We start from the raw sequence: 27,152 nt of genomic DNA on the forward strand, positions 1-27,152 counted from the left end.
ACCTCGGAACACAATCAGATGACTGTTGAGGAACTGATGTACCAGACCCCCACACCGAGAAACAGCCCTGTTTCTAGAGCCCCAAAAAAACAGCTCGGACCGGCGGGCAAGAAAGGAAAAGGTAAGAATCATATGAAAACGTGTTTTCGCACAACCGCTGTGAGAAAATCCACCACGCCTCTACTAAGTCCTATATCTTTATTTATAGCTTGTAAACTGAAGCCTAGAAGAATTTTCACAAAAGAGAATATACCGCAGCTAATGGAGAGCCTCGCAGAAGCTACAGAAGACGCCACGGCAATCATTCACCATACATCGCTAGTCCGTAAGTGTATATTTTGGTATACATGCACAGTCTCTGTACAATCAATGATACACGTGCTTCACCATTGAGATCCAGGGCCCACACATATCTGACACATGTATAATCTTTCATGCAGCTACGCGCAGCGACCTGCGGCGGTGTCGCACATATCTGACACATGTATAATCTTTCCTGCAGCTAAACGCAAAGTCATGAGAAAAACACCTCCATCACCTCTACAGCCACTACAGATCACCGAGAATGGCGCAGCACCAGTGTGGACGGCAATACAGACGGCTAATGGAGCTGTTAGAACATCTCCGCTATCACCGATCTGCGTGGTGCAGGACGCAGGAAACACTGTACCGGCGTACCATCGTGAAATAATCCATTCAAGTACCGAACAGCCATCGACCAACCGCGTGAATGACCCCGCGCTACTATATCCAGAAGTGGTCGAGGCACCCCGAAAACATAAGCGAAAAACAAAGCATATTACAGAGCCACCAACCACATCATGCGCCGTGGGTGCCACAGCCACGATGACTCGTGAAGAGCATGATCGCGAGATTGATCAGCTCGCTGATGGTAAGCAATCATCCGTAGAACTGCTCATTATACGTATGCCCCACACTATGCAACCGAAAGCGACATGTCTAACTGTACCTACTAATGCCTCTGGGCCCAGTTCCTCAGGAGCCTCTAATTTGGGCGGCCCATCTCATGTCTGTGTATCTAACTCTGTTAATGTTAAGAAACGGCCAAAGAGGGCGCTACCGGCGGATGTTAAGGTGTGTAAAGAGCTTAAGGTGTGTAAAAAGCCAAGGATTCATGCGCCAGCTACAGATCTGCCGCATGAATCCCGCAGCTGGGGCCCCGCTGAAATGCTTGTGTTTCAGGAACACTTCGTCCGCTACTTACGCTACAAACTATGGGTCCCCAAAATAATGTTTTTTTGTGATACTTTTGAAAAATTATTATCAACACAAAGCCCAACACAGGCTAATAAGTCCGAACTATACGCACTCCGGAGCCTGCTACTGGATGGCGAGATAACAACTACAGCGACCCCATTATGACTAAATATGGTCGGCGACGGCATGCATAAACCACCTAAACTAACACTACCCAGGTATAATAGGGCTAGAGTTATAAAGAGGGCTCTAAAATTGTTGGTCAGCGCTAGACGGGCGCTATGCTCTAGGAGGCGTCGTGGTGGCATGTGTCCTGCAGTGCCTCTACAGACACCCCTGCCGTCGTCACAAGAGCCAGAACAGCACTCACATAGCCCAGGCAGCTCTGCAGATGCCGCACATGCATCTACACAAAATTCACAAGCCTCAGACACTGCCGCTGCTGGTAATGTGCGGCGGCCCGATCATACAGTATTTTTGCAACACATCCATCATCATGAAAGGGCCCTCCGCAATTTCAACGGCCATATACATACAGATCATTTTAGATTTGTAAATTTGGAGCGTGTACGATCATTTGAAGAGGGCTTGAATATTGTTCATGAAGGCATTCAGGCATTACTGGATAGAATCATCAGGGACATTGAACCTGGCGACTTTGTACAGTTAAGGTTTGATGCCGGCGATACTTTAGACCCTATTTTCACTACAAAACAAACCCGTGAAGATTTTAATTCCGAATCTTTTTTAAATGCTGTTTCCAGCGCACTTCAAAGTAACAATGAATGCATAGCAACCAATTCGCTAAAGCTAGTCGTCACCATCATTAAAAACCGACGCGGTGGTGTAAAAAGACGCTTAAAATCTATAGCTAGCAGTCAGATCATTAAACAAAAGAGACAATGGCTGTATGATTTTAACAATTACACGACAAATCTGTGTTTGGCTGCTAGTGTGTGCGCCCTGATGGACGACACGGATGTCACTGATGGTGTTTTACTGAGCCGCTCTAAAAACATACACACAGCACTGGGCATCCCTGATGATCAATTAGTGAGTTTTAGCGACATCCCGGCATTTGAAAAATATTTGGGGGTCACCATTAAAGTACTGTACTATAGTCAGGGCGATTGGCGTTACTTTCAGAGCGGTAATACACCTAATGGCAAAACAGTATTCATATTGTTCCATGATAATCACTACTACGGTATCAAAAATATGAAGGGTTTTATCAGGGCTAATTACTTTTGTGAGCTCTGCAATTCAGTGTTTCACCACAAAAACAAACACTCCTGCCAGTATTTTTGTAAAGCCTGTCAGAGAGAGAATTGCGTAGAAAGCAGTGCCGACCACCAACCCAGATGTCCTGTTTGCCGAGTTTATTGCCGCTCGAGCGTGTGCTTAGATTATCACAAACAATTGGGATTAGGCGACCCGGCATTCTGCAGACTTAAAACATTTTGTGATAAATGCAACCTTTTTGTTCCCAGAAATAGCGAAACAGAGCATAAATGTAATGGTTTGCGGTGTCCTGTATGTCGCAGCCATATAAATAAATTTGATGCCCATCTTTGTTACATGCGGAAGTATGTAGCACAGGATGAGTCAGATTGTTATATCTTTTATGATTTTGAATGTATGCAGGAGACAGGCACACACGTCCCGAATTACATTTATGCTACAACGCTGTATGGCCATCCCTCCTGGGAGTTTGAGGGTGATACCTGTACACATGACTTTGTACAGTTCTTTACAAGCGGTAAATTTTCAGATCATACATTTATTGCCCACAATGGTGGAAGATACGACGCATACTTTATTGTTAAGGAACTGATTTCTGAAAAACTACAAGTACAGTTGATAACCCAAGGTGGCCGTCTCTTGTGTGTGTCGCTACCCGATTTGTCTATAAGATTCATAGACTCTCTAAATTTTACCCCTATGAAGCTCAGTAAATTACCACAGGCCATGGGCTTTTCAGGCGGCAAAGGGCATTTTCCACACTTTTTCAATACAAGAGAAAACCAAAATTATGTAGGCCCCATACCTGATGTAAAATATTATGGGGTGGAGTACATGTCACCTGGTGAGAAGGTAGAGTTCCTGGAGTGGTATGAGGCCCAGGTAAATACAACTTTTGACTTCAAGGCCGAGCTAAAATCTTATTGCAAACAAGATGTTGAAATTTTGAGACACGCCTGCGAGATCTATAGAGAGCGTATTATGCAGATGACGCAGAAAAATGTTAAAAAATACTGTAAGCGACAAAAGCAGAGGATTGTAGTGAGCAGATGTGTTGATCCTTTTCAGCTCATCACCCTGGCCTCGGTGTGTATGACAATGTACCGGTTTAAATTTCTTCCAAAAAAGACAATCGCCATTTTACCTGGTGATAATTATCACAAGGCAAAAAAGCGCTACTCGACACCCGCTATACAGTGGCTCATGTATGTAGCCCACTCCGAGAACATCGACATACAGCACGCTTTGAGAGGCGGTGAAAAACAGGTCGGGAAGTATTTTCTAGATGGTTATGCCTATGTTAGCAGCCAGCACATAGCCTTTGAATTTCAGGGTTGTTTTTACCACGGGTGTCCCGTGTGCTATAATGAGAATGACACGAATAAGGTCACAAGTACGTCCTACGGCCAGTTATATTACACCTTTTTAGCTAAAAAGCGTTACTTACAGTGCTGCGGGTACACAGTAAGGCTACGTTCACACTAGCGTTGCGCCGCCCTGCGTCGGCGACGCAACGCGCGACGCACGAAAAAACGCGCACAAACGCACGCAAAAACGCGCGCGTTTTGCGACGCGTGCGTCGTTTTTTGACGAGAATCGGACGCACAGAAAATGCAACTTGTTGCATTTTCTTGCGTCCGACGCTAGCGTCGTAAACGACGCAAGTGTCAAAAAACGCCACCCAAAAAACGCACGCGTCCCCTATGTTAAACATAGGGGCGCGTCGCCGCTGCGTTGCCGCTGCGTCGCCGGCGCAACAGCGACGCACAGTGGCGGAACGCCAATGTGAACGTAGCCTAAGACTGATGTGGGAGCATGAGTGGAATGAAATGGTTGAAAATGATTTTAATCTTCAAGCATTTCTCCGCCAGATGGAATTCCCCGTTCCTTTAGACCCCAATGATGCGCTTTATGGCGGGCGAACTAACGCCATTAAGCTCTATCACCATCTGGGAGAAGGGGAGACTTTACATTACTACGATTTCACCAGTCTGTACCCCTTTGTAAACAAAACTAAAACATACCCTGTAGGTCATCCAGACATCATCTACGACAATTTTGGATTCATTAAAAAATACTTTGGCATTGCTAGAGTCAAGGTCTATCCACCGAGAGATTTATTTTTTCCAGTTCTACCGGTAAAACTCAACAAAAAATTAATGTTTCCCCTTTGCTACACATGCGCTGCAAATTCCCAGGCAGATATTTGTGCCCACAGTGATGAAGAACGGGCGCTGACAGGCACCTGGTGCACTATAGAGCTCGAGATGGCTATAGAAAAAGGGTATCGGATCGCCCACATCTATGAAATATGGCATTTTCCTAAAACCACTGATGATCTGTTTGCTCCCTACATTAAATTACATCTTAGGGATAAGCAGGAAGCCTCTGGTTATCCTAGCTGGTGTACTGATGACGCCAAGAAACGGCAGTACATTGACTCTTTTCTTGAAAAAGAAGGCGTCCAATTACGGCCTGAAAATATAGCTGTCAATCCTGCTAAGTGACAGATCTCCAAGCTTTTCTTAAATTCTTTATGGGGAAAGTTTGCGCAGAGATCTAATCTATCATGTACCAGCATTGTTAGGGATCCAGATGAGCTTTTTAAGTATTTGTTCCTGCCTTACTATGACATTTCGATGTTACATTTCCTTGATGATGACACCGCAACCATTAACTGGAAATATGCAAAAGGCCACCACACACTCAACAAAAACACAAACATTTTTATAGTGTGTTTCACAACAGCGTATGCTCGGTTAGAGCTCTATTCGCTGCTGGACCGGCTGTTTATCACGACACAGATTCAGTTATTTTTGTACAGAGAGATGGTGAGTGGCAACCGCCTTTAGGCGATTACCTGGGGGAGCTGACCAGTGAAATACCCGATGGTACACACATCACAGAATTTGTATCCGCGGGCCCCAAAACTTACGGCTACAAACTCAACACCGGTAAAACTGTCTTAAAAGTTAAGGGGATAACACTAAATGTTGGTAACTCTCAATCTATTAATTTCAACAGTCTGAAAGATCTAGTTCTGGACTACCCACGCAATTCTGCTGCAGAAACTCAGAAACGTATTGTCGTACAGCAGGCGTCCATTGTGAGAAATAAAAAGTACTGGGATATTGAAACAAGGCCATTACGCAAAACACAAAAGTGCGTTTATACAAAGCGGCGACTATTAGACGATTTCACAACATTACCTTTTGGGTATTAGTCGAGTATTGTGATGGATACGCGTCTGCAGCACCCATTCTCATGCATTCTAGCAGGACCGTCTAATTCTGGAAAGAGCTATTTTGTAAAACAGCTGCTATATAATATTGAATCTAATTTTTCTCAGAAACCTGATAATATTGTATGGTTTTATTCGTGTTGGCAAAAACTATATGATGAAATCGCTCTCTCTTTTCCCCACGCCAGATTTGTGGAGGGTCTGCCGAATACATTCGTAGATGACGAATTATTCCCACCGGAGAAGGTGAATTTGGCGATTGTTGATGATCTCATGGAGAGTGCTAGTGAAAATTGTGAGATAGAAAAAGCCTTTACCAAGTATGTGCACCACAGAAATCTCAGCATTTTCTACCTGGTGCAAAACATATTTTGTCAGGGTAAGAAAAGCCGTACGATAAATTTAAACACAAAGTACATGGTGCTTTTTAATAACCTCCGAGATAAATTACAAATTTTAACTCTAGCTCGTCAGATGTATCCCAGAAAAACACGTTTTTTCCTAGAAGCTTTTGAGGATGCCACGCGGGTCCCTTACGGGTATTTGCTTGTAGATTTGAGAGCTACTACCCCTGAGGATCTGCGCTTAAGAACTGGGTTGTTTCCACCCGCGTTGCCCGCTGTCTATGTTCAAAAGAAAAACACTTCTAAAAAGTTAATTTTACCCGGTATCAGACATTCTACGCTGTGTGCGTTGTGATGTAAAGATGTCTGAGAGGCTCCGGCGTAACTGGGCTCTCTTAAAAACCCTAGTGAGAGCAACCCCCACTGTCAGAAAGTCTATTTTGCGCGATGCAAGCAGTGATTTAATTACAGCCATAGGCGAGATTGCTTTAAATATCTTAAAAGGCCGGATTCCGCTGAAAGAGCGCCAAAAAGGTATATTAAAGAAGTGGCGTAAAGCTATAAGAACCCTGAGCGACAGATCTCAGCCCATAAAGAAAAAGAAGCGACTACTAAAACAGGCCGGCGGGTTTATCGGCCCTCTTTAAGCTTTTGCAATTCCAATAATAACAAGCCTGTTCGCCGGGAGATAATGGAACATGCAGCGAAAATGTATCTAGTCCCCAAACAGGAGCTAGACAAACTAAGACCCGGTACTACAGATAACATACGCGACAGTGTTATTCGACGCCTTGATGGTGAAATTAGCGACATTTTACAGCGTCGTGACATTCCCGATGATGTGAAAATTAAAATGTATAGCTCTGTGCTACAACGCTACTTGGTACATACGCGACACAGCTCAAAAGAAGTAACGGCTTTAAATCTCGTTAGCACTCCTGATCCTGGTCAGCAACAATTGCCAAATACCGACTCTGATAAAAATCATGAGATCGCTGAAATTGTCGGCCATATAAACCAAAGATATAAAAAGAATGCTGAATTTTTACTAAACAGGCTGCTGCAAAATAAAAATGTCACAGCATGGAATAATAATGCTGAATTTATTTTCAAAGGATCCGTAATACCAGGGTCTAACTTACTGGATTTGGTACGTAGTACAACGCAGAGCCATGCTCTGAACAGTAGAAATTTACCGCCGGGTTGGGATTCATTTATGCAGGCTATGGCCGAGCTAAATATGCCGTCTACAGTTGTGGGTAACCCCGCTACTAGGAAGCTTTTAGATGAATTAAAAATTACCAACAGTGAGACACGCTCTGTATCTACACCGCTGAAGTTAGCGGCGGCTCCCCGTACAATTCAATCTTTACATTCCCCGTCATTAGGTACCACACGTGGAACTCTGCTACCTAAAAAAAGGTCTCTACCGATGCTACAAACCATGTGGCTCACGATGTAAAGAATGCTGTACTCGCCTTGTAACGCTATATTAATTATTTTGTAAGAAGTGTAATGATGTATGTTCATTGTACTATTTAATGTTTTTACTTTTTATATTCTGTAAGAATTTTTATAGTATTGAAATGTCTTTGTAAGAATTTTTATAGTATTGAAATGTCTTTGAAATGTATTGTTTTTACTTTTTATATTCTGTAAGAATTTTTATAGTATTGAAATGTCTTTGAGATGTTGTTTTATTGTGAGAAATAAAATCTTTTTACATTTTTTACAATATCTTTGGTTTTATATTCGTATAAAACACGCCGCTTCTTACTTGCTTGTGTTGTAACATTGGGGCATATTATATATATATATATATATATATATATATATATATATATATATATATAGGCACAAAAGAGAAAATCTGGTACACTGTGAATAAGCACAGCTTACAGAACAAAAACAAATGACCTAGGTGTTATAAACCACTGACCCGCAGATAACCCTACATAACCCTACAGGTACAAAAGAGAAAATCTGTCTTTTCTGTTTGTGAAAATAAGGTGACCGTCATTTAGTTAATGCTCAGTAGAGACACAAATAACTTTTCTACTTGTGTAAATAAGGGGACCAGCATTTAGTTAATGGTCAGTAGAGACACAAATAACTTTTCTGTTTGTGTAAATAAGGGGACCAGCATTTAGTTAATGGTCAGTAGAGACACAAATAACTTTTCTGTTTGTGTAAATAAGGGGACCAGCATTTAGTTAATGGTCAGTAGAGACACAAATAAACAGCTTGGTGTGTTATAAAGCAAAAGTTCTGCACTATATGTGTACACTGTGAATAAAATACAGCTTACAGAATCACGCTCGAACATCTAATATAAAACAAAATACGAGAATAATATCGAACTGCAGCAAATTAAAGTATATCAAACTATATCAAAAGGGGAAATCAAACAAGGAGGGACAGCTGGATACCAGCCGTCAGACAAGGGGAGGGGAGGGGTTACACACTTTGATACACTTTGATAGGGGCGGGGCACCTGTCAGATTGAGTTTGACGAATCATCTGGATTATACACTACTCCTTGAAAAAGACACATAAGGTCAATGTCATGGCCTGCAAATAGTCCGGATCTCAATCCAATTGAAAATGTTTGGTGGAAGTTGAAGAAAATGGTCCATCACAAGGCTCCAACCTGCGAAGCTGATCTGGCAACAGCAATCAGAGAAAGTTGGAGCCAGATTGGTGAAGAGTACTGTTTGACACTCATTAAGTCCATGCCTCAGACTGCAAGCTGATATAAAAGCCAGAGGTGGTGCAACAAAATACTAGTGATGTTTTGGAGTGTTTTTTTGTTTGTTTTTCATGATTCCATAATTTTTTCCTCAGAATTTAGTGATTCCATAATTTTCCCCTATGCTTGGTTAAAAAAAAGTACCGTATATACTCGAGTATAAGCCGAGATTTTCAGCCCAAATTTTTGGGCTGAAAGTGCCCCTCTCGGCTTATACTCGAGTCAAGGTGGGTGGCAGGGTCGGCGGGTGAGGGCGCTGAGGTATACTTACCTAGTCCCAGCGATCCTGACGCTCCCCCTGCCGTCCCACGGTCTTCTGTGCTGCAGCTCTTCCCCTCTTCAGCGGTCATGTGGGACCGCTCATTAGAGAAATGAATAGGCGGCTCCACCTCCCATAGGGGTGGAGCCGCCTATTCATTTCTCTAATCAGTGGTAACGGTGACCGCTGATAGAGAAAGAAGCTGCGGCACCCGGAGACCGTGGGACAGGCAGAGGGAGCCGGACGTCGGGACCAGGTAAGTATGTCATATTTACCTGTCCCCATTCCAGCCGCCGGGCGCCGCTCCATCTTCCCGGCGTCGCTCCGCTCCGCTCAGACTGTTCAGGTCAGAGGGCGCGATGACGCATATAGTGTGCGCGGCGCCCTCTGCCTGATCAGTCAGTGCGGAGACGCCGGGACCGGACACCGGAACGAGACGCCGGGAGCTGCAATCAAGAGAGATGAGTATGGCTTTTTTTTTTTTTTTTATTGCAGCAGCGGCACAGATTTATGTGGAGCATCTCTGGGGCAGTATGAACGGTGCAGAGCACTATATGGGGCACTACTATGGGACAATATGAACGGTGCACAGCACTATATGGGGCACTACTATGGGACAATGTGAACGGTTCAGAGCACTGTATGGGGCACAGATATGGGGCAGTATGAACGGTGCAGAGCACTATATGGGGCACTACTATGGGACAATGTGAACGGTGCAGAGCACTGTATGGGGCACAGATATGGGGCAGTATGAACGGTGCAGAGCACTATATGGGGCACAGATATGGGGGCAGTATGAACGGTGCAGAGCACTATATGGGGCACAGATATGGGGGCCGTATGAACGGTGCAGAGCACTATATGGGGCACAGATATGGGGCAATATGAACGGTGCAGAGCATACAGGGCACAGATATGTGGAAATATGAACGGTGCAGAGCACTATATGGCAGAGCTATGGGGAAATATGAACGGTGCAGAGCACTATATGGCAGAGCTATGGGGAAATATGAACGGTGCAGAGCACTATATGGCAGAGCTATGGGGAAATATGAACGGTGCAGAGCACTATATGGCACAGCTATGGGGCAATAATGAACGGTGCAGAGCACTATATGGCACAGCTATGGGGAAATAATGAACGGTGCAGAGCACTATATGGCACAGCTATGGGGAAATAATGAACGGTGCAGAGCACTATATGGCACAGCTATGGGGAAATATGAACGGTGCAGAGCACTATATGGCACAGCTATGGGGAAATAATTGTCTATTTTTATTTTTTAAATTCACCGGTAAATGCTGCATTTCCACCCTAGGCTTATACTCGAGTCAATAGGTTTTCCCAGTTTTTTGTGGCAAAATTAGGGGGGTCGGCTTATACTCGGGTCGGCTTATACTCGAGTATATACGGGTAACCATTACTGACTACCACATTTTTTGTTCTTGATTTCTTTTAGTGTTTCTTAAAGCCAGAAAGTTGCCATTTGAAATGACTTAAGTTTTGTGCCATGTCTGTGATCTGCTTTTTTACTAAAAAGTAAACAACTAAATGAATATCCTCCAAGGTCGGTGATTATATAATTTTTGCCAGGGTTGTACAAGACATCTTTTGGGCTAAAAGTCTAGAAGCATTTAGTACGCTCGCATATTGCATTTATACAGCAGAAATCTGTCCAATATATCTGAATAGTGTTTGCATGAAATCACATGCTGCAGAAACAGATGTATAGAACAGATTTGTGCAGTAGACATTTTCTGACTTAGGTGACACCAGCATAGGCTCAGTTATGCATATCTGCAGCATACCATTTATTTTCAGTAAACTGACAATTTGAAATGCTAAGGATATAAAAAGATTGAACCTACCATTTTTACATTTGGGATTTATGCATAAGTGTTACAAGCTACTAGAGTATCTGTCATTCTGGACGATCTGGCATGTTTGTTCATTACACATACAACTCATTAATTTTAATGAGAACTATGTAATGCTGGATTCCTCCTGTGATGATGCTACAGGGCAACTGAGGAGTTGTTTAACCCCTTCATGACCGGAGCTTTTTTCGTTTTTCATTCCCCTTCATTCCAGAGCCATAACTTTTTTTATTTTTATGAGACAGTGTCTTTCAGAAGAGTCAGGGTTACCAACAAATATTTTTCTAACCACACGAAGTTCAGCGAGGTGATAGACAAGAGTATGGACAGTTTATATCCTTTTCCAGTGGATCTTGTTGTGACCTAGGCCTCCTTCCCCGCAGTGCTAGACTAGTCTTTCATTTGTCAAAGTCCACAACTCTCCCACTCTAAGAAAAGGTTTCTACAGACCATTCAGGTCAATATTTCTGCTTTAACTCTCTTGAAGCTGGTCTCCATGAGCTTCAAGCAACATTGTGGCAAACCGCTGCATTCTTTGGTTCAAGTTCTTGGACGCCGTTTCCACATCCAAGAAATCCCTCATGGGCCTTCCTTTTCAAGGATCTCATTTGTTAAGCTATTAATTAAACAAAATAATTTTGAATGCATCAAAATGTATCAACAGCAAGAGCACCCTGGTCCCACATGCAAAACTGAGATACTTCGCTCTCAGGCGAAAGTCTCATCCGTTTCAGCCCTTTCATCAGGTAATTTCGAATCACCAGGAGAGGCCTTCAGTACCTCAGGTTAAGACACCATCCTTCAAACCAGCAACTGTGTCACGCTCGCGCCCAGACTGGTTGGCGCGGGCGTGTGAGGGGAGTGGCCCCACTGTGCCACAGACCAGACTACCCTGGAAGGGGTGTAACTAAGTAGCTTCCTTAATATTCGCTGGAGCCTCTGATGGGGATGTCAGGCTTGTGCGGCAGGAAGCTACCAGGTACCACTCCAGGGTGGTGTCTGGCTGTGGCTGCTGATCCCACCCCGGGGAAACAGAACATAGGCAGGCAAGCGGGCACAGCTGGCAGACAGGCGGGCACGGCTGGGACACAGGCAGGCGGACGGGTACAACAGTGACACTGGCAGGCAGGCGGGCACGGCTGGCTTTCTGGTAGGAAGACAGGTACGGCTGGTGCTCTGGCAGGACAGGCAGACAAGGCTGGTACACTGGAAGGACCAGTAGGGACCGGTATGCAGGCAGGTATGTAAAACAGGTAAAAACTTGTTCAGACAGGAGGGTTTATGAGAACAGGTAAAGAAAGACCGCAAGGAGCGGAGCAAAGCAGAAGCACAGGAGGCGGAGCCAAGTACAGAAATGCAGGAGGCGGAGCCAAGTACAGAAACACAGGAGGCGGAGCCAAGAGCAGGAGGCAGAGCCAAGTACAGAAACGCAGGAGGCGGAGCCAAGAGCAAGAGACGTAGAAACAGAGCAAGGTAGCACCGCAAGAAGCGGAGCCAGGTAGAACCGCAAAGAGCGGAGCCGCAGAGCAAAGCCACAGAGTGCAGAGACAAGAGCAGGGCAAAGCCACAGAGTGCAGAGACAAGAGCAGAGCAAGCCAAGACACAGAGTGCAGAGCAGAGCAGAGCAAGACAGAGTGCAGAGCCGAAAGCAGAGCAAAGCAAGACACAGGGTGCAAAGCAAGACACAGAGTGCAGAGCCGAGAGCAAAGCAAAGCAAGACACAGAGTGTAGAGCCGAGAGCAGAGCAAAGCAAGACAGTGCAGAGCCGAGAGCAGAGCAAAGCAAGACACAGAGTGCAGAGCAGAGCAAGACACAGAGTGCAGAGCAAACCAAGACAGGGATATAAACGGACACATGAACAGGACTAGACAGAGTCAGGAACGGGACAAGGCACAGAGACATGGACACAGGCCAGGGTACGACAACCCACTGGTTGACGGACACAGGACAGGGTACAAAGCCCCACTGGGTGGCTACACAAGGACACAGGCCAGGGTACGAAGCCCCACTGGGTGGCTACACAAGGACACAGGCCAGGGTATGAAGCCCCACTGGGTGGCAAACACAGGACACAGGCCAGGGTACAACACCCCACTGGGTGGAGGACACAAGAGTCACAGAGACAGGACCTGGCACCTCAGCAGCTAAGAACTGACAGAGAGTAAGTTGCACAGGCCCCCACCAATGGGTGGGGAAGTCTTAAATACAGGAAGCCTCATGGCGATTGGCCGGGGACACCTTAGCAAGGTGCACACAGTCTCAATAAGAAACAGGAACTGCCGGCGCCGCCCCCTATGCCCACAGACAGAGCATGCACAGAGCAAGCAGCAGACATGAGGCACCCAGCATGGAGCTGGCAGCAGAGAGAACTCAGAGCATGGACCGGAGAAGTGAGTTTGTGTGAAAAGCAGGTGGGGGATGGGAAGCCATGCAGTGATGCCAGCAGGGTTGTTACACCCTGCTTGCCATCCACGCAGTCAGATAAGCCTTCAAGAACCAGAGTAAACAAGTTTCCCTCAGCATGACAGGGTTCTCCATTCCCTGAGTACGACTTCTTTTCCAGGATGTGTGGCTTTCTGCAGTCGACAATGCTTGGATGAGGAAACTATCTCCTTCAGATACAAGATAGAATTCACAGATTTTTCTGCAAGATCGTTTACTTCCAACCCATCATCTGTTGACTCCTTTCTTGACGACAGCTTTTTTCCAGACCAGTTCCTCTCTCCTCTGACCAGGTGTTATTTTTCAGATTCCTGTCAAAGAGCTATTCAAAAATTTTCATCATGTCCAAGGATAGTTGAGTCCAGCCCATTATGGACCTGAAATGTTTGAACAAGCGTGTCCAACTACGCTGCTTCAGGATGGTGTCTCCTTGTTCTGTCATTACCCTCCATGTAACCTGGGGAATTCCTATGCTCTGTGAATATCAAAACTGCCCATCGCTACATTCCCATCTTCCCACCTCAGCATAAGTTCCTTCGTTTTGCAGTGCATCAGTCTCACTTCGACTTTGTGGCTTTTCCCTTCAAACTGGCCAGGATGTTTACAAAGGTCATAGCCATCATCATTGCCCTCATGCATGTCAGTGAGACTGTAGGCATTCCCTTCCTGGATAACATTCTTATCAACGCTACCTCTTATTCAATGAATCTCAAAAGTCTGCAGATCACCCTGGACACCCTTTCCCGCTTTACATGGATTGTCAAAAAATTGAAGTCTTCTCCGATTCCTGTTCAATGTCACATCTTTCTGGGGATGCTGTTCAACCCGGTCCAAGTGAAAGTTTTCCTTCCAGAAGACAATATATATATTTTTTTAAATCGGAACCCATTCCCCCTCCCCTTTTGCATGAGCATCCTGGGCAAGATGGTTGTGGCCTCTGAGGCGATTTTTTTTATCAGTTCTATACCAGGACACTACTGTTTGCCCTTCTCTCTCTTTAGGACAAGTCTGCCTTCTCCCTGGTTCGACCAGTCCTTCTACCCCCTACGTAAGACAGTCCCTGTTTAGGTGGAGATAGTCCCTTCTCATTCGTATTGGCAACTTTTTTCTACAATTCATCACCAGATTGTGACAATGGATGTCAGTCTTCTCGGTTTAGGAACTTACCATGTAGGGACAGTGAAAGAACCATGAGGTTATATTTCCAATCAACATCCTGGAGCCATTAGTCTGTCCCTTTTTAATAGGAAAGAACATCTGTTTGGTCATTCTGTTTAAATACAGTCCTACAACGCCGACACCATGGAGTACATCAAACATGAAAGCGAGACTTTTGCCTCAACATTTACTTGGGTCACGGCCCGAAGAATTTACTTAACTCAGTTTTATGTTTTTCCACTCTTTGGGCTGCTTTTGGACTCCCCATAGTTTACAGTGTTCCCCAGTGAAGCGCATGGATTTTTGTGACTTCCCGTAACATCTCTCTCTTGTAGCCTTCATTAGGAGATACAGCAAACACCATTTCCTTTTTCACCTCATGTGTTGTGGTTTATTCTCAGTCATGTTTTTCTACTGCTCTCTGAGTAACTTTCTACCAAAATTGGGCGAAGCCTGCTGAGGAGGAGCCACCCTTTTTTCTTTAAGTTTAAGGGTAAGTTCACACAGGGCGTTTTTGCTGCTTTTTTTTCTGCAGCAAAACCTGATCATCTTGGCAGGAAAGAAGCTGCGTCAAAAACGTAGGTTTAGGTGCGATTTGGGTGCGTTTTTGTTGTGTATTTGGTGCGCTTTTTGTTGCGTTTTTTTTTCTTTGTCCAGGCTAATGTCCTTGGATTTTCAGCAGCAAAAACGCAGCAAATAATGATACCTGCATTTTTGCTGCGTTTTTTTCAGTGGGTGAAAAAACGCAGTAAAAACGCTGAAGGAAGTGACATGCTCTATGTCCAAAAAATGCAGCAAAGCACAAAATACTGATCAAACAAAAAAACAATGTGTGTGCATGAGATTTCTGAAATCTCATAGGCTTTGCTGGTACTGTAAAAAGCAGCTGAAAATTAGCATTAAAAAAACGCAGCAAAAATACGCAGCAAAAACGTCCTGTGTGAACTTACCCTAATACTTAATTTTAGCCTCCTGGTTTCAGCAGCATCTACACATTGTTTTCTGTGGCCCCAATGAAGACTATGAGAAAAGGATTTTCTGACAGATTCCCAAATTACCTTTTTCTCAATATCATAGTTGCAAAAACAAGCAACTTTGTAGTTTACCTCTTATTAAAAATCCTCTTCTCTCAAGAATGGAGGGATTTTTAATTCTATAGTTTACTGCACGCTGGCAAGCATTACCAGACACTTGTGCAGTCCAACAGTGTGGATGGTTTCCAAGGCAAAAAGCACAACAGTTGCAAGCTGCTCAGATCGCTAAATATGGCCAGCTTCAGTGCTCCTAAGCTCCTACAAAGTTGCAGAAGCAAAGCTGGCGCTGCTGGCATCATCTAAGAATTCATAGTTTGGACAATTAGGTCACCATGACATACCAAAATTCTCAATCATCAGGAACTCAGCGGCCACCTGGCTTGCAGAAAGCCGTATGGCAGAGGAGCAATTCGCTTTGATGCTCTACACTGTGTGCAGAATTATTAGGCAAGTTGCATTTTAGAGGATTATTTTTTATTATTGATCAACAACTATGTTCTCAATCAACCCAAAAGACTCAAATATCAAAGCTTAATATTTTTGGAAGTTGGAGTGTTTTTTTTTTAGATTTGGCTATCTTAGGAGGATATCTGGTTGTGCAGGTAACTATTACTGTGCAGAATTATTAGGCAACTTAATAAAAACCAAATATATTCCCATCTCACTTTTTTATTTTCACCAGGTAAACCAATATAACTGCACAACATTTAGAAATAAACATTTCTGACATGCAAAAACCCCCCCAAAAAAATTAGTGACCAATATAGCCACCTTTCTATATGATGACACTCAATAGCCTTCCATCCATAGATTCTGTCAGTTGCTTGATCTGTTTTTGATCACATTGCGTGCAGCAGCCAACACAGCCTCCCAGACACTGTTCCGAGAGGTGGACTGTTTTCCCTCCCTGTAGATCTCACATTTTATGAGGAACCACAGGTTCTCTATGGGGTTCAGATCAGGTGAACAAGGGGGCCATATCATTATTTTTTCTTCTTTGAGACTTTTACTGGCCAGCCACACTGTGGAGTAGTTGGAGGCATGTGATGGAGCATTGTCCTACATGAAAATCATGTTTTTCTTCAACGATACCGACTTCTTCCTGTACCACTGCTTGAAGAAGTTGTCTTCCAGAAACTGGCAGTAGGTCTGGGAGTTGAGCTTCACTCCATCCTCAACTCGAAAAGGTCCCACAAGTTCATCTTTGATGATACCAGTCCATACCAGTACCCCACCTCCTCCTTGCTGGCTTCTGAGTCGGAGTGGAGCCATCTGCCCTTTACTGATCCAGCCTCTGGCCCATCCATCTGGCCCATCAAGAGTCACTCTCATTTCATCAGTCCATAAAACCTTTGAAAAGTCAGTCTTAAGATAAAACATCAAGACTGGACCAAGAAATATCTTATGTTTCTTGTTCAAAGGTGGTCGTTTTTCAGCCTTCCTTACCTTGGCCAAGTCCCTGAGTATCGCACACCTTGTGCTTTTTGTTACTCCAGTAACGTTGTAGCTCTGAAATATGGCAAAATTGGTGGCAAATGGCATCTTGGCAGCTTCACGCTTGATTTTCTTCAATTCATGGGCAGTTATTTTGCGCCTTTTTTGCCCAACACGCTTCTTGCGACCCTGTTGGCTATTTGCCATGAAACGCTTAATTGTTCGGTGATCACATTTCAAAATTGGCAATTTCAAGACTGCTGCATCCCTCTGCAAGACATCTCACAATTTTGGACTTTTCAGAGCCCGTTAAATCTCTCTTTATTATTTATTATTATTATTTATTGTTATAGCGCTATTTATTCCATGGCGCTTTACATGTAAGGAGGGGTATACATAATAAAAACAAGTACAATAATCTTAAACAATACAAGTCATAACTGGTACAGGAGGAGTGAGGACCGTGCCCGCGAAGGCTCACAATCTACAAGGGATGGGTGAGAATACAGTAGGTGAGGATAGAGCTGGTCATGCAGCGGTTTGGTCGATCGGTGGTTACTGCAGGTTGTAGGCTTGTCGGAAGAGGTGGGTCTTATTATTATTATTATACATTTTTATAGCGCCATTTATTCCATGGCGCTTTACATGTGAATACGGGGCAAATATAGACAAATACATTAAACATGAGCAGATAACAAGGCACACGAGTACATAAGGAGGGAGGACCCTGCCCGCGAGGGCTCACAGTCTGCAGGGGTCTTCAGGTTCTTTTTGAAGGTTTCGATGGTAGGCGAGAGTCTGATGTGTTGTGGTAGAGGGTTCCAGAGAAGGGGTGATACGCGAGAGAAATCTTGTATACGATTGTGGGAAGAGGAGATAAGAGGGGAGTAGAGTAGGAGATCTTGTGAGGATCGGAGGTTGCGTGTAGGTAAGTACCGGGAGACGAGGTCACAGATGTATGGAGGAGACAGTTTGTGGATGGCTTTGTACGTCATGGTTAGGGTTTTGTAGTGGAGTCTCTGGGCAATGGGGAGCCAGTGAAGGGATTGACAGAGGGGAGAGGCCGGGGAATAGCGGGGGGACAGGTGGATTAGTCGGGCAGCAGAGTTTAGAATAGATTTAGATTGGAGGGGTGCGAGAGTGTTAGAGGGGAGGCCACAGAGCAGGAGGTTGCAGTAGTCAAGGCGAGAGATGATGAGGGCATGGACTAGGGTTTTTGCAGATTCATGGTTGAGGAATGAACGGATTCGTGAAATATTTTTGAGTTGAAGTCGGCAGGAAGTGGAAAGGGCTTGGATATGTGGTTTGAAGGAGAGATCAGCGTCAAGGATTACCCCGAGGCAGCGAGCTTGTGGGACTGGGGAGAGTGGGCAGCCATTTACTGTAATGGATAGGTTCGTTGGGGGGGTCGCGTGAGATGGGGGAAAGATGATGAATTCTGTTTTGTCAATGTTAAGTTTCAGAAATCTAGCGGAGAAGAAGGATGAAATAGTGGACAGACATTGAGGGATTCTGGTTAGAAGGGAGGTGATATCTGGTCCAGAGATGTAGATCTGTGTGTCGTCAGCATAGAGGTGATACTGAAAGCCATGAGATTCTATGAGCTGTCCCAGGCCAAAGGTGCAAATGGAGAAGAGCAGGGGCCCGAGGACTGAACCTTGTGGGACTCCGACAGACAGAGGGCGAGGTGAGGAGGTGGTGTGTGAGTGGGAGACGCTGAATGTCCGGTCTGTTAGGTATGATGAGATCCAGGATAGGGCCAAGTCTGCGATGCCAAGGGATGAGAGGGTCTGTAATAATAGGGAATGGTCCACTGTGTCAAAGGCAGCCGACAGGTCGAGGAGGAGGAGGACAGAGTAGTGTCGCTTGCTCTTGGCGGTTAAGAGGTCATTGGTGACTTTAGTTAGGGCAGTTTCAGTGGAATGGTGTGACCGGAAGCCAGATTGTAGGCGGTCAAAGAGGGAGCAAGAAGAGAGATGGGAGGACAGTTCAAGGTAAACGTGTTGTTCCAGTAGTTTGGAGGCATAGGGGAGAAGTGATATAGGGCGATAGCTAGATACAGAGGATGGGTCAAGAGAAGGCTTTTTGAGGATAGGTGTGATGGAGGCATGTTTAAAGCTTGAGGGGAAAACACCAGTTGTTAGTGATAGGTTGAAGAGATGGGTTAGGGTTGGGATGAAGACTGTGGTGAGGTTTGGGATGAGGTGGGATGGGAGCGTGTCAAGTGCACAGGTGGTGAGATGCGATCTTGAGAGTAGAGTGGAGAGTTGATCTTCTGTAATGGTGGAGAAGTTGGTTTTGGAGGTGGATTGCTGGGAAATCGGGAGGAAGGGCTCAGGGGGTTGTTGACCAAAACTGTCTCTGATGCTATCAATCTTCTGCTTGAAAAATGAGGCAAAGTCTTCAGCGGAGATAAGTGGGGAGGGAGGAGGTGCTGGGGGACGGAGGAGAGAATTGAAGGTGTTGAATAACTGTTTAGGGTTGTGAGACAGAGAGGATATGAGAGATGAGAAGTAGGTTTGTTTAGCTGTGGCGATTGTGGTCTTGAAAGTAGTGAGGGACTGTTTGAATGCGATGAAGTGCTCGTTAGAGTGGGATCTTTTCCATCTGCGCTCAGCAGCCCTGGAAGCTCGCCTCAGTTCTTTGGTCAGGCTGGTGTGCCAGGGCTGTCTGTTGATTTTGTGAGCTTTGGTATGTGTAAGTGGGGCAGCAGATTCCAAAGCTACAGCTATTGTGGTGTTATATAGAGCGGCAGCGTCATCCGCATTGTGTATGGAACTTATGTCTGCGAGAGGGAGGAGGGATTCAGAGAATGAATGTAGGTCAAGATGTTTAAGATTTCTGCGAGGGTGTGAAAGTTTGTGGGGTGGGGATTGTAGACATGGAGTGGAGAGAGATGAGAATGTGAGAAGGTTGTGGTCAGAGAGTGGAAGAGGTGAGTTAGAGAGGTTAGATAGAGAGCAGAGGCGGGTGAATATGAGGTCCAGTGTGTGACCGTCTTTGTGAGTGGCTGCAGAAGACCATTGAGTGAGGCCGAAGGAGGAAGTGAGAGATAGAAGTTTAGTGGCAGCTGAGAGGGAAGTGTCAATGGGTATGTTGAAGTCGCCCATGATGTTAGTGGGGATGTCCGCAGAAAGGAAATGAAGTAGCCAGGTGGTGAAGTGGTCAAAGAAGGTGGTGGCTGGCCCTGGGGGGCGGTAAATGACAGCCAGTTGGAGGTTGGTGGGGGAGTAGATGCGCAGAGTGCACCTCAAAGGAAGGGAGGGTAACAGAGGGTGGCAGTGGGATTGGGGTGAAGGAGCAGTTATCTGACAGGAGAAAGCCAACTCCTCCGCCATGTTTGCTGCTGGGGCGGGGTGTGTGGGAAAGGTGGAAGCCACCGTAAGAGAGTGCAGCAGGGGAGGCTGTGTCAGAAGGGGTGAGCCAGGTTTCGGTGATGGCGAGGAAGGAAAGTTTGGTAGTAACAAAAAGATCATGGATGTAGGAAAGCTTGTTGCAGACAGAGCGAGCGTTCCACAGAGCTCCTGTTAGTGGGACTGGGGAGGCGGGGGCTGGGCGAATGGGTATAAGGTTAGAGAGGTTACGGAAGTTTGTGATAGAGCGTGGATGGGAGGTGGCAATGATTGTGGGAATATGGTGAGGAGGACCAGGATTTGGAGAGATATCACCAGCAGTGAGAAGGAGCAGAGAAAGTGTTAGCAGGTGGGAGCAGGAGAGGGCATGAGGGGGCTGTCTGTGCTTTGAGACAGAAGATTGTATGTTAAGGATCAGTTCAGAGGAGGAGGTGAGATGGATGGGGACGATTGAAGAAGAGATGAACAGTTCCTTACTTGGTGTGGGGATTGGGGGAGGTAGCAGAAAGTGAAGGATTATAGGGGTGAAAGTGAAAACAAACAGAAACATTGTTTACAGCGACTGGCCAGTTCCCTTCAGGTTCAATTCAGGTTTTAATTCTACTGTAATCCACACATTTAAGGACACACTTCTAAGGGATCACACAGCAGACTAAAGTCATTGCAGACTTTTGCTATGCAATATATGGAAAACTAAGTGCATTCAGGTGTGAAGCAGAGAGGAGTGGTCTCTGCTCATCTTGGTCAGAGAATTAAGAGTGGACCAGATGCATACAATCAGGCCTGAGTAAACAAGGTCATAAATAACACTAGGGCTAGGGTAGAGCTGGGGTTAACTGAAAGGCATACCATGTGAAAGCAAGGAGCAGGGGGAAGTCTATGTGCAAAGCTGGGTGATGTACTATGTGAACTTCATAGACAGACAAAGCAGAAGAGAATTTTGCCAAAGGAAAGGAAGTTGCCTAATAATTAAGCACAGTAATAGTTACCTGCACAAACAGATATCCTCCTAAGATAGCCAAATCTAAAAAAAAACACTCCAACTTCCAAAAATATTAAAGGGACTCTGTCACCTGAATTTGGCGGGACTGGTTTTAGGTCATATGGGCGGAGTTTTCGGGTATTTGATTCACCCTTTCCTTACCCACTGGCTGCATGCTGGCTGCAATATTGGATTGAAGTTCATTCTCTGTCCTCCATAATACACGCCTGCGCAAAGCAATCTTGCCTTGTGCAGGCGTGTACTATGGAGGACAGAGAATGAACTTCAATCCAATATTGCAGCCAGCATGCAGCCAGCGGGTAAGGAAAGGGTGAATCAAACACCCGAAAACCCCGCCCATATGACCCAAAGCCAGTCCCGCCAAATTCAGGTGACAGGTTCCCTTTAAGCTTTGATATTTATGAGTCTTTTGGGTTGATTGAGAACATAGTTGTTGATCAATAATAAAAATAATCCTCTAAAATACAACTTGCCTAATAATTCTGCACACAGTGTATAGTCCCTGCAGATTACAGTTTATTGCTAAGGGTCCCAGCAGCAGATGTTAAAAATCCACCAAACTAGATTGCCTTGTCAAAAAGTAGACACTACCTTTAACTTATGCTATGGCATGCTCTGACCTGTAGTGGGCAGGATAAAACTGCGGATTCAGACACACTGATGTAACTGTGAATACAAACAAGCATCCATGTATTCATTATACATGTATTTTTCATAGTCACCTTCTCAAGCTGCAATTCTGTGTCCTCTAAAGATAAGTCTGATTTGATATGCATTTGTTTCGTGATGGTCTGAAAAAGGTTTAGCGTTGCCATCCTGATGCGACCCAAACGTAATGTGTTCTCTGCTGCGGTGTTCTGGATTTGTGTCCAACTCGACTCCTGCAAAAATTTTTTTATCACGTTACTTTCCTTGTTATTATATGTACAGTTGAAACTGGAAGTTTACCTACACTATATAAAAAGACACATATGCATGTTTTTCTCAATATCTGTCATGAAGTCAGAATAAATCTTTCCCGTTTTAAGTCAATTAGGATTACCATAATTATTAATATTTGCCAAATGCCAGAATAATGAGACAGAATGTTTTAAGGCATTTTTATTACTTACTGCAAAGTCAAAAGTTTACATACACTAAGATTACTACCCCTTTAAACAATCCTGAACTGCTCATATGATGATGTCTGGTGTTTGGAAGCTTCTGTTTTTTTTTTTTTTTTGGCAGCATCTGAATTAATTAGAGAAACACCTGTGGATGTAATTTTACCCCTTAACGTCCAATGACGGATAATTCGACATTGGACCCCTCCCCCTGTTTGGTGCAGGCTCCGGCAATGAGCCCGCACCTTTAGGGTATGTGCACACGATGCGGAAAAGCTGCGGATCCGAAGCAGTTTCCCATCAGTTTACATTACAATGTAAACCTATGGGAAACAAAAAATGCTGTGAACATGCTGCAGAAAAAAACACGCGGAAATGCAGCGGTTTACATTCCGCAGCATGTCACTTCTTTCTGTGGATTCCACAGCGGTTTTACAGCTGCTCCTATGGAAAACCCCTAATGTAAAACCACAGTGAAAACAGCAGAAAAACCACGGTAAATCTGCGATAAATCTGCAGCAAAAACGCAGTGTTTTGCCCTGCAGATTTATCAAATCCGCTGCGGAAAAATCCGCAGTGGACAAGAATACGTGTGCACATACCCTTACCAGCACATGACAGCTGATGTGATCACCTGTCATGTGCCCCTAACAGCCGCGGGTGGAATCGCGATCTACCTGCGGCTGTTAACATGTTAAATGCTGCTGTCAAACTCTGACAGCGGCATTTAACATGCACGCACAGGAAGCGCGTCATTGCCTCCTCCCATCGGCGCCCGTGTAACATGACCACGGGTCGCCGATGGGTTGGCATGACAACCCGGGGTCAGCAGAAGACCCCTGTGGTTGTCAGAGCTGGATAGCTATGAGCGACACCCAGCGGTTGACGCTCATAGCAAGTGAGCGTATCTGCTACACTGCTATGTAGTGCAAGCGATCGGATGATTGCAGCTTCTAGTCTCCCATGGGGACTAATGAAGCAAGTAAAAATGTAAAAAAATGTTTTAAAAAATATATAAAAAAAATAAAAAATATATAAAAGTTCAAATCACCCCCCATTTGCCCCATTCAAAATGAAATTTAAAAAAATCAAATATACACATATTTGGTATCGCCGCTTTCAGAATCGCCCGACCTATCAATATATAAAAAGAATTAATTCAATCGGTAAATGGCGTAGCGAGAAAAAAAAAATCGAAACGCTAGAATTAAATTTTTTTGGGTCACTGCAACATTGCAATAAAATGCAATAACGAGAGATCAAAAGATCATATTCACACCAAAATGGTATCAATAAAAACATCAGATCGGCACACAAAAATTAAGCCCTCACCGGGCCCCAAACAAAAAATGCTGTGAACATGCTGCAGAAAAAAACGCGCGGAAATGCAGCGGTTTACATTCCGCAGCATGTCACTTCTTTCTGTGGATTCCACAGCGGTTTTACAGCTGCTCCTATGGAAAACCCCTAATGTAAAACCACAGTGAAAACAGCAGAAAAACCACGGTAAATCCGCGATAAATCTGCAGCAAAAACGCAGTGTTTTGCCCTGCAGATTTATCAAATCCGCTGCGGAAAAATCCGCAGTGGACAAGAATACGTGTGCACATACCCTTACCAGCACATGACAGCTGATGTGATCACCTGTCATGTGCCCCTAACAGCCGCGGGTGGAATCGCGATCTACCTGCGGCTGTTAACATGTTAAATGCTGCTGTCAAACTCTGACAGCGGCATTTAACATGCACGCACAGGAAGCGCGTCATTGCCTCCTCCCATCGGCGCCCGTGTAACATGACCACGGGTCGCCGATGGGTTGGCATGACAACCCGGGGTCAGCAGGAGACCCCTGTGGTTGTCAGAGCTGGATAGCTATGAGCGACACCCAGCGGTTGACGCTCATAGCAAGTGAGCGTATCTGCTACACTGCTATGTAGTGCAAGCGATCGGATGATTGCAGCTTCTAGTCTCCCATGGGGACTAATGAAGCAAGTAAAAATGTAAAAAAATGTTTTAAAAAATATATAAAAAAAATAAAAAATATATAAAAGTTCAAATCACCCCCCATTTGCCCCATTCAAAATGAAATTTAAAAAAATCAAATATACACATATTTGGTATCGCCGCTTTCAGAATCGCCCGACCTATCAATATATAAAAAGAATTAATTCAATCGGTAAATGGCGTAGCGAGAAAAAAAAAATCGAAACGCTAGAATTAAATTTTTTTGGGTCACTGCAACATTGCAATAAAATGCAATAACGAGCGATCAAAAGATCATATTCACACCAAAATGGTATCAATAAAAACATCAGATCGGCACACAAAAATTAAGCCCTCACCGGGCCCCAAATGGAGACGCTACGGGTTTAGGTAAATGGCAGAAAAAATGAATTTTTTTCACTACTTAAATAAAAAAGAACCTAGACATGTTTGGTCTCTGTGAACTTGGAATTACCTGGAGAATTGCATTGGCAGGTCAGTTTTAGCATTTAGTGAACATGGTTAAAAAAAATCCAAAAAACCATTGTGGAATTGCACTTTTTTTTGCAATTTCACCGCATTTGGAATTTGTTTCCCGTTTTCCAGACATAATATGGTAAAATCAATGGTACCATTCAAAACTACAACTCGTCCCTCAAAAAACAAGCGCTCATGTGGCCATATTGAAGGAAAAACAAAAAAGTTATGGCCTTGAGAAGAAGGGGAGCAAAAAATGGAAAAGCAAAAACGGAAATACCCCTGGTCCTTAAGGGGTTAATACACACCTGAAACACATTCCTTCTTTGTGTAGCATCATGGGAAAGTCTCAAGAAATCAGCCAAAATATAAGACCGGTGTCACACTTGCAACCGCAATGCGAGAAACTCGCACGAGTCTCTCGTCTCGATACCCGGCACTGCCGCCGGCACTCGTATTGTAATTCTATGCAGCTCAACGCTTCGGTCCGAACCACCGGCGGCAGTGCCGGGTATTGAGGTGAGAGACTCGTGTGAGTTTTTCGCATTGCAGTTGCAAGTGTGACACCGACCTTAGGAAGAGAATTGTGGACTTGCACAAGTCTAGCTCATCCTTGGGTACAATTTCAAGATACCTGAAGGTGCCTCGTTCATCTGTACAAACAATTATACGCAAGTTCAAACAAGATGGGAAGATCCAGCCATCATACTGCTCAGGAAGGAGACAGGTTTTGTGTCCCAGAGATGAACGTGCTGTAGTCTGACATGTGCATATCAACCCAAAGTCAAAAGCAAAAGACCTTGTGAAGATGATGGCGGAAGCTTGTAAGATTCTGTCAATATCCACAGTGAAACAAGTACCGTATATACTCGAGTATAAGCCGAGATTTTCAGCCCAAATTTTTGGGCTGAAAGTGCCCCTCTCGGCTTATACTCGAGTCAAGGTGGGTGGCAGGGTCGGCGGGTGAGGGCGCTGAGGCATACTTACCTAGTCCTGGCGATCCTGGCGCTCCCCCTGCCGTCCCACGGTCTTCTGTGCTGCAGCGTCTTCCCCTCTTCAGCGGTCACGTGGGACCGATCATTAAAAAAATGAATAGGCGGCTCCACCTCCCATAGGGGTGAAGCCGCGTATTCATTTCTCTAATCAGCGGTGCCGGTGACCGCTGATAGAGAAAGAGGCTGCGGCACCGAAGACCAGGCAGAGGGAGCGCCAGGATCGTTGGGACTAGGTAAGTATTTTATATTCACCTGTCCGCGTTCCAGCCGCCGGGCGTCGCTCCATCTTCCCGGCGCCTCCATCTTCCCGGCGTCTGCGCTCTGAATGTTCAGGTCAGAGGGCGATATGACGCATATAGTGTGCGCGGCGCCCTCTGCCTGATCAGTCAGAGCAGAGACGCCGGGAAGATGGAGGCGCCGGGACCGGACGCTGGGAGCTGCAAGCAAGAGAGGTGAGTATGTGTTTTTTTTTTTTTTTATTGCAGCAGCAGCAGCAGCGACAATGGCAGAGCATCTATGGGGAAATATGAACGGTGCAGAGCACTGTATATGGGGCACAGCTATGGGGCACAATGAACGGTGCAGAGCACTGTATATGGAGCACAGCTATGGGGCACAATGAACGGTGCAGAGCACTGTATATGGGGCACAGCTATGGGGCACAGTGAACGGTGCAGAGCACTGTATATGGGGCACAGCTATGGGGAAATATGAACGGTGCAGAGCATTGTATATGGGGCACAGCTATGGGGCACAATGAACGGTGCAGAGCACTGTATATGGGGCACAGCTATGGGGCACAATGAACGGTGCAGAGCACTGTATATGGGGCACAGCTATGGGGCACAATGAACCGTGCAGAGCACTGTATATGGGGCACAGCTATGGGGCACAATGAACGGTGCAGAGCACTGTATATGGGGCACAGCTATGGGGCACAGTGAACGGTGCAGAGCACTGTATATGGGGCACAATGAACGGTGCAGAGCACTGTATATGGGGCACAGCTATGGGGCACAATGAACGGTGCAGAGCACTATATGGGGCACAGCTATGGGACAAAATGAACGGTGCAGAGCATTGTATATGGGGCACAGATATGGGGCAATAATGAACAGTGCCGAGCACAGTATGGGGCACAGCTATGGGACAAAATGAACGGTGCCGAGCAAAGTATGGGGCACAGCTATGGGACAAAATGAACGGTGCCGAGCACAATATGGGGCACAGCTATGG

At 45.2% G+C, this 27,152-nt stretch overlaps 1 protein-coding gene across 1 annotated transcript in view; it reads right to left on the reverse strand.

The window, feature by feature from the left end:
- Positions 1 to 27,152, reverse strand: part of CFAP73 (cilia and flagella associated protein 73) — a 142,642-nt gene that overhangs the window by 15,523 nt on the left and 99,967 nt on the right. Inside the window, exon 6 of the mRNA XM_069759885.1 lies at positions 22,081 to 22,239. Coding sequence (XP_069615986.1) covers positions 22,081 to 22,239 — 159 coding nt within the window. The remainder of the gene's footprint in view (positions 1 to 22,080; positions 22,240 to 27,152) is intronic.

Source organism: Ranitomeya imitator, chromosome 1 (genome assembly GCF_032444005.1).
Source record: "Ranitomeya imitator isolate aRanImi1 chromosome 1, aRanImi1.pri, whole genome shotgun sequence".
NCBI lineage: Eukaryota > Metazoa > Chordata > Amphibia > Anura > Dendrobatidae > Ranitomeya > Ranitomeya imitator.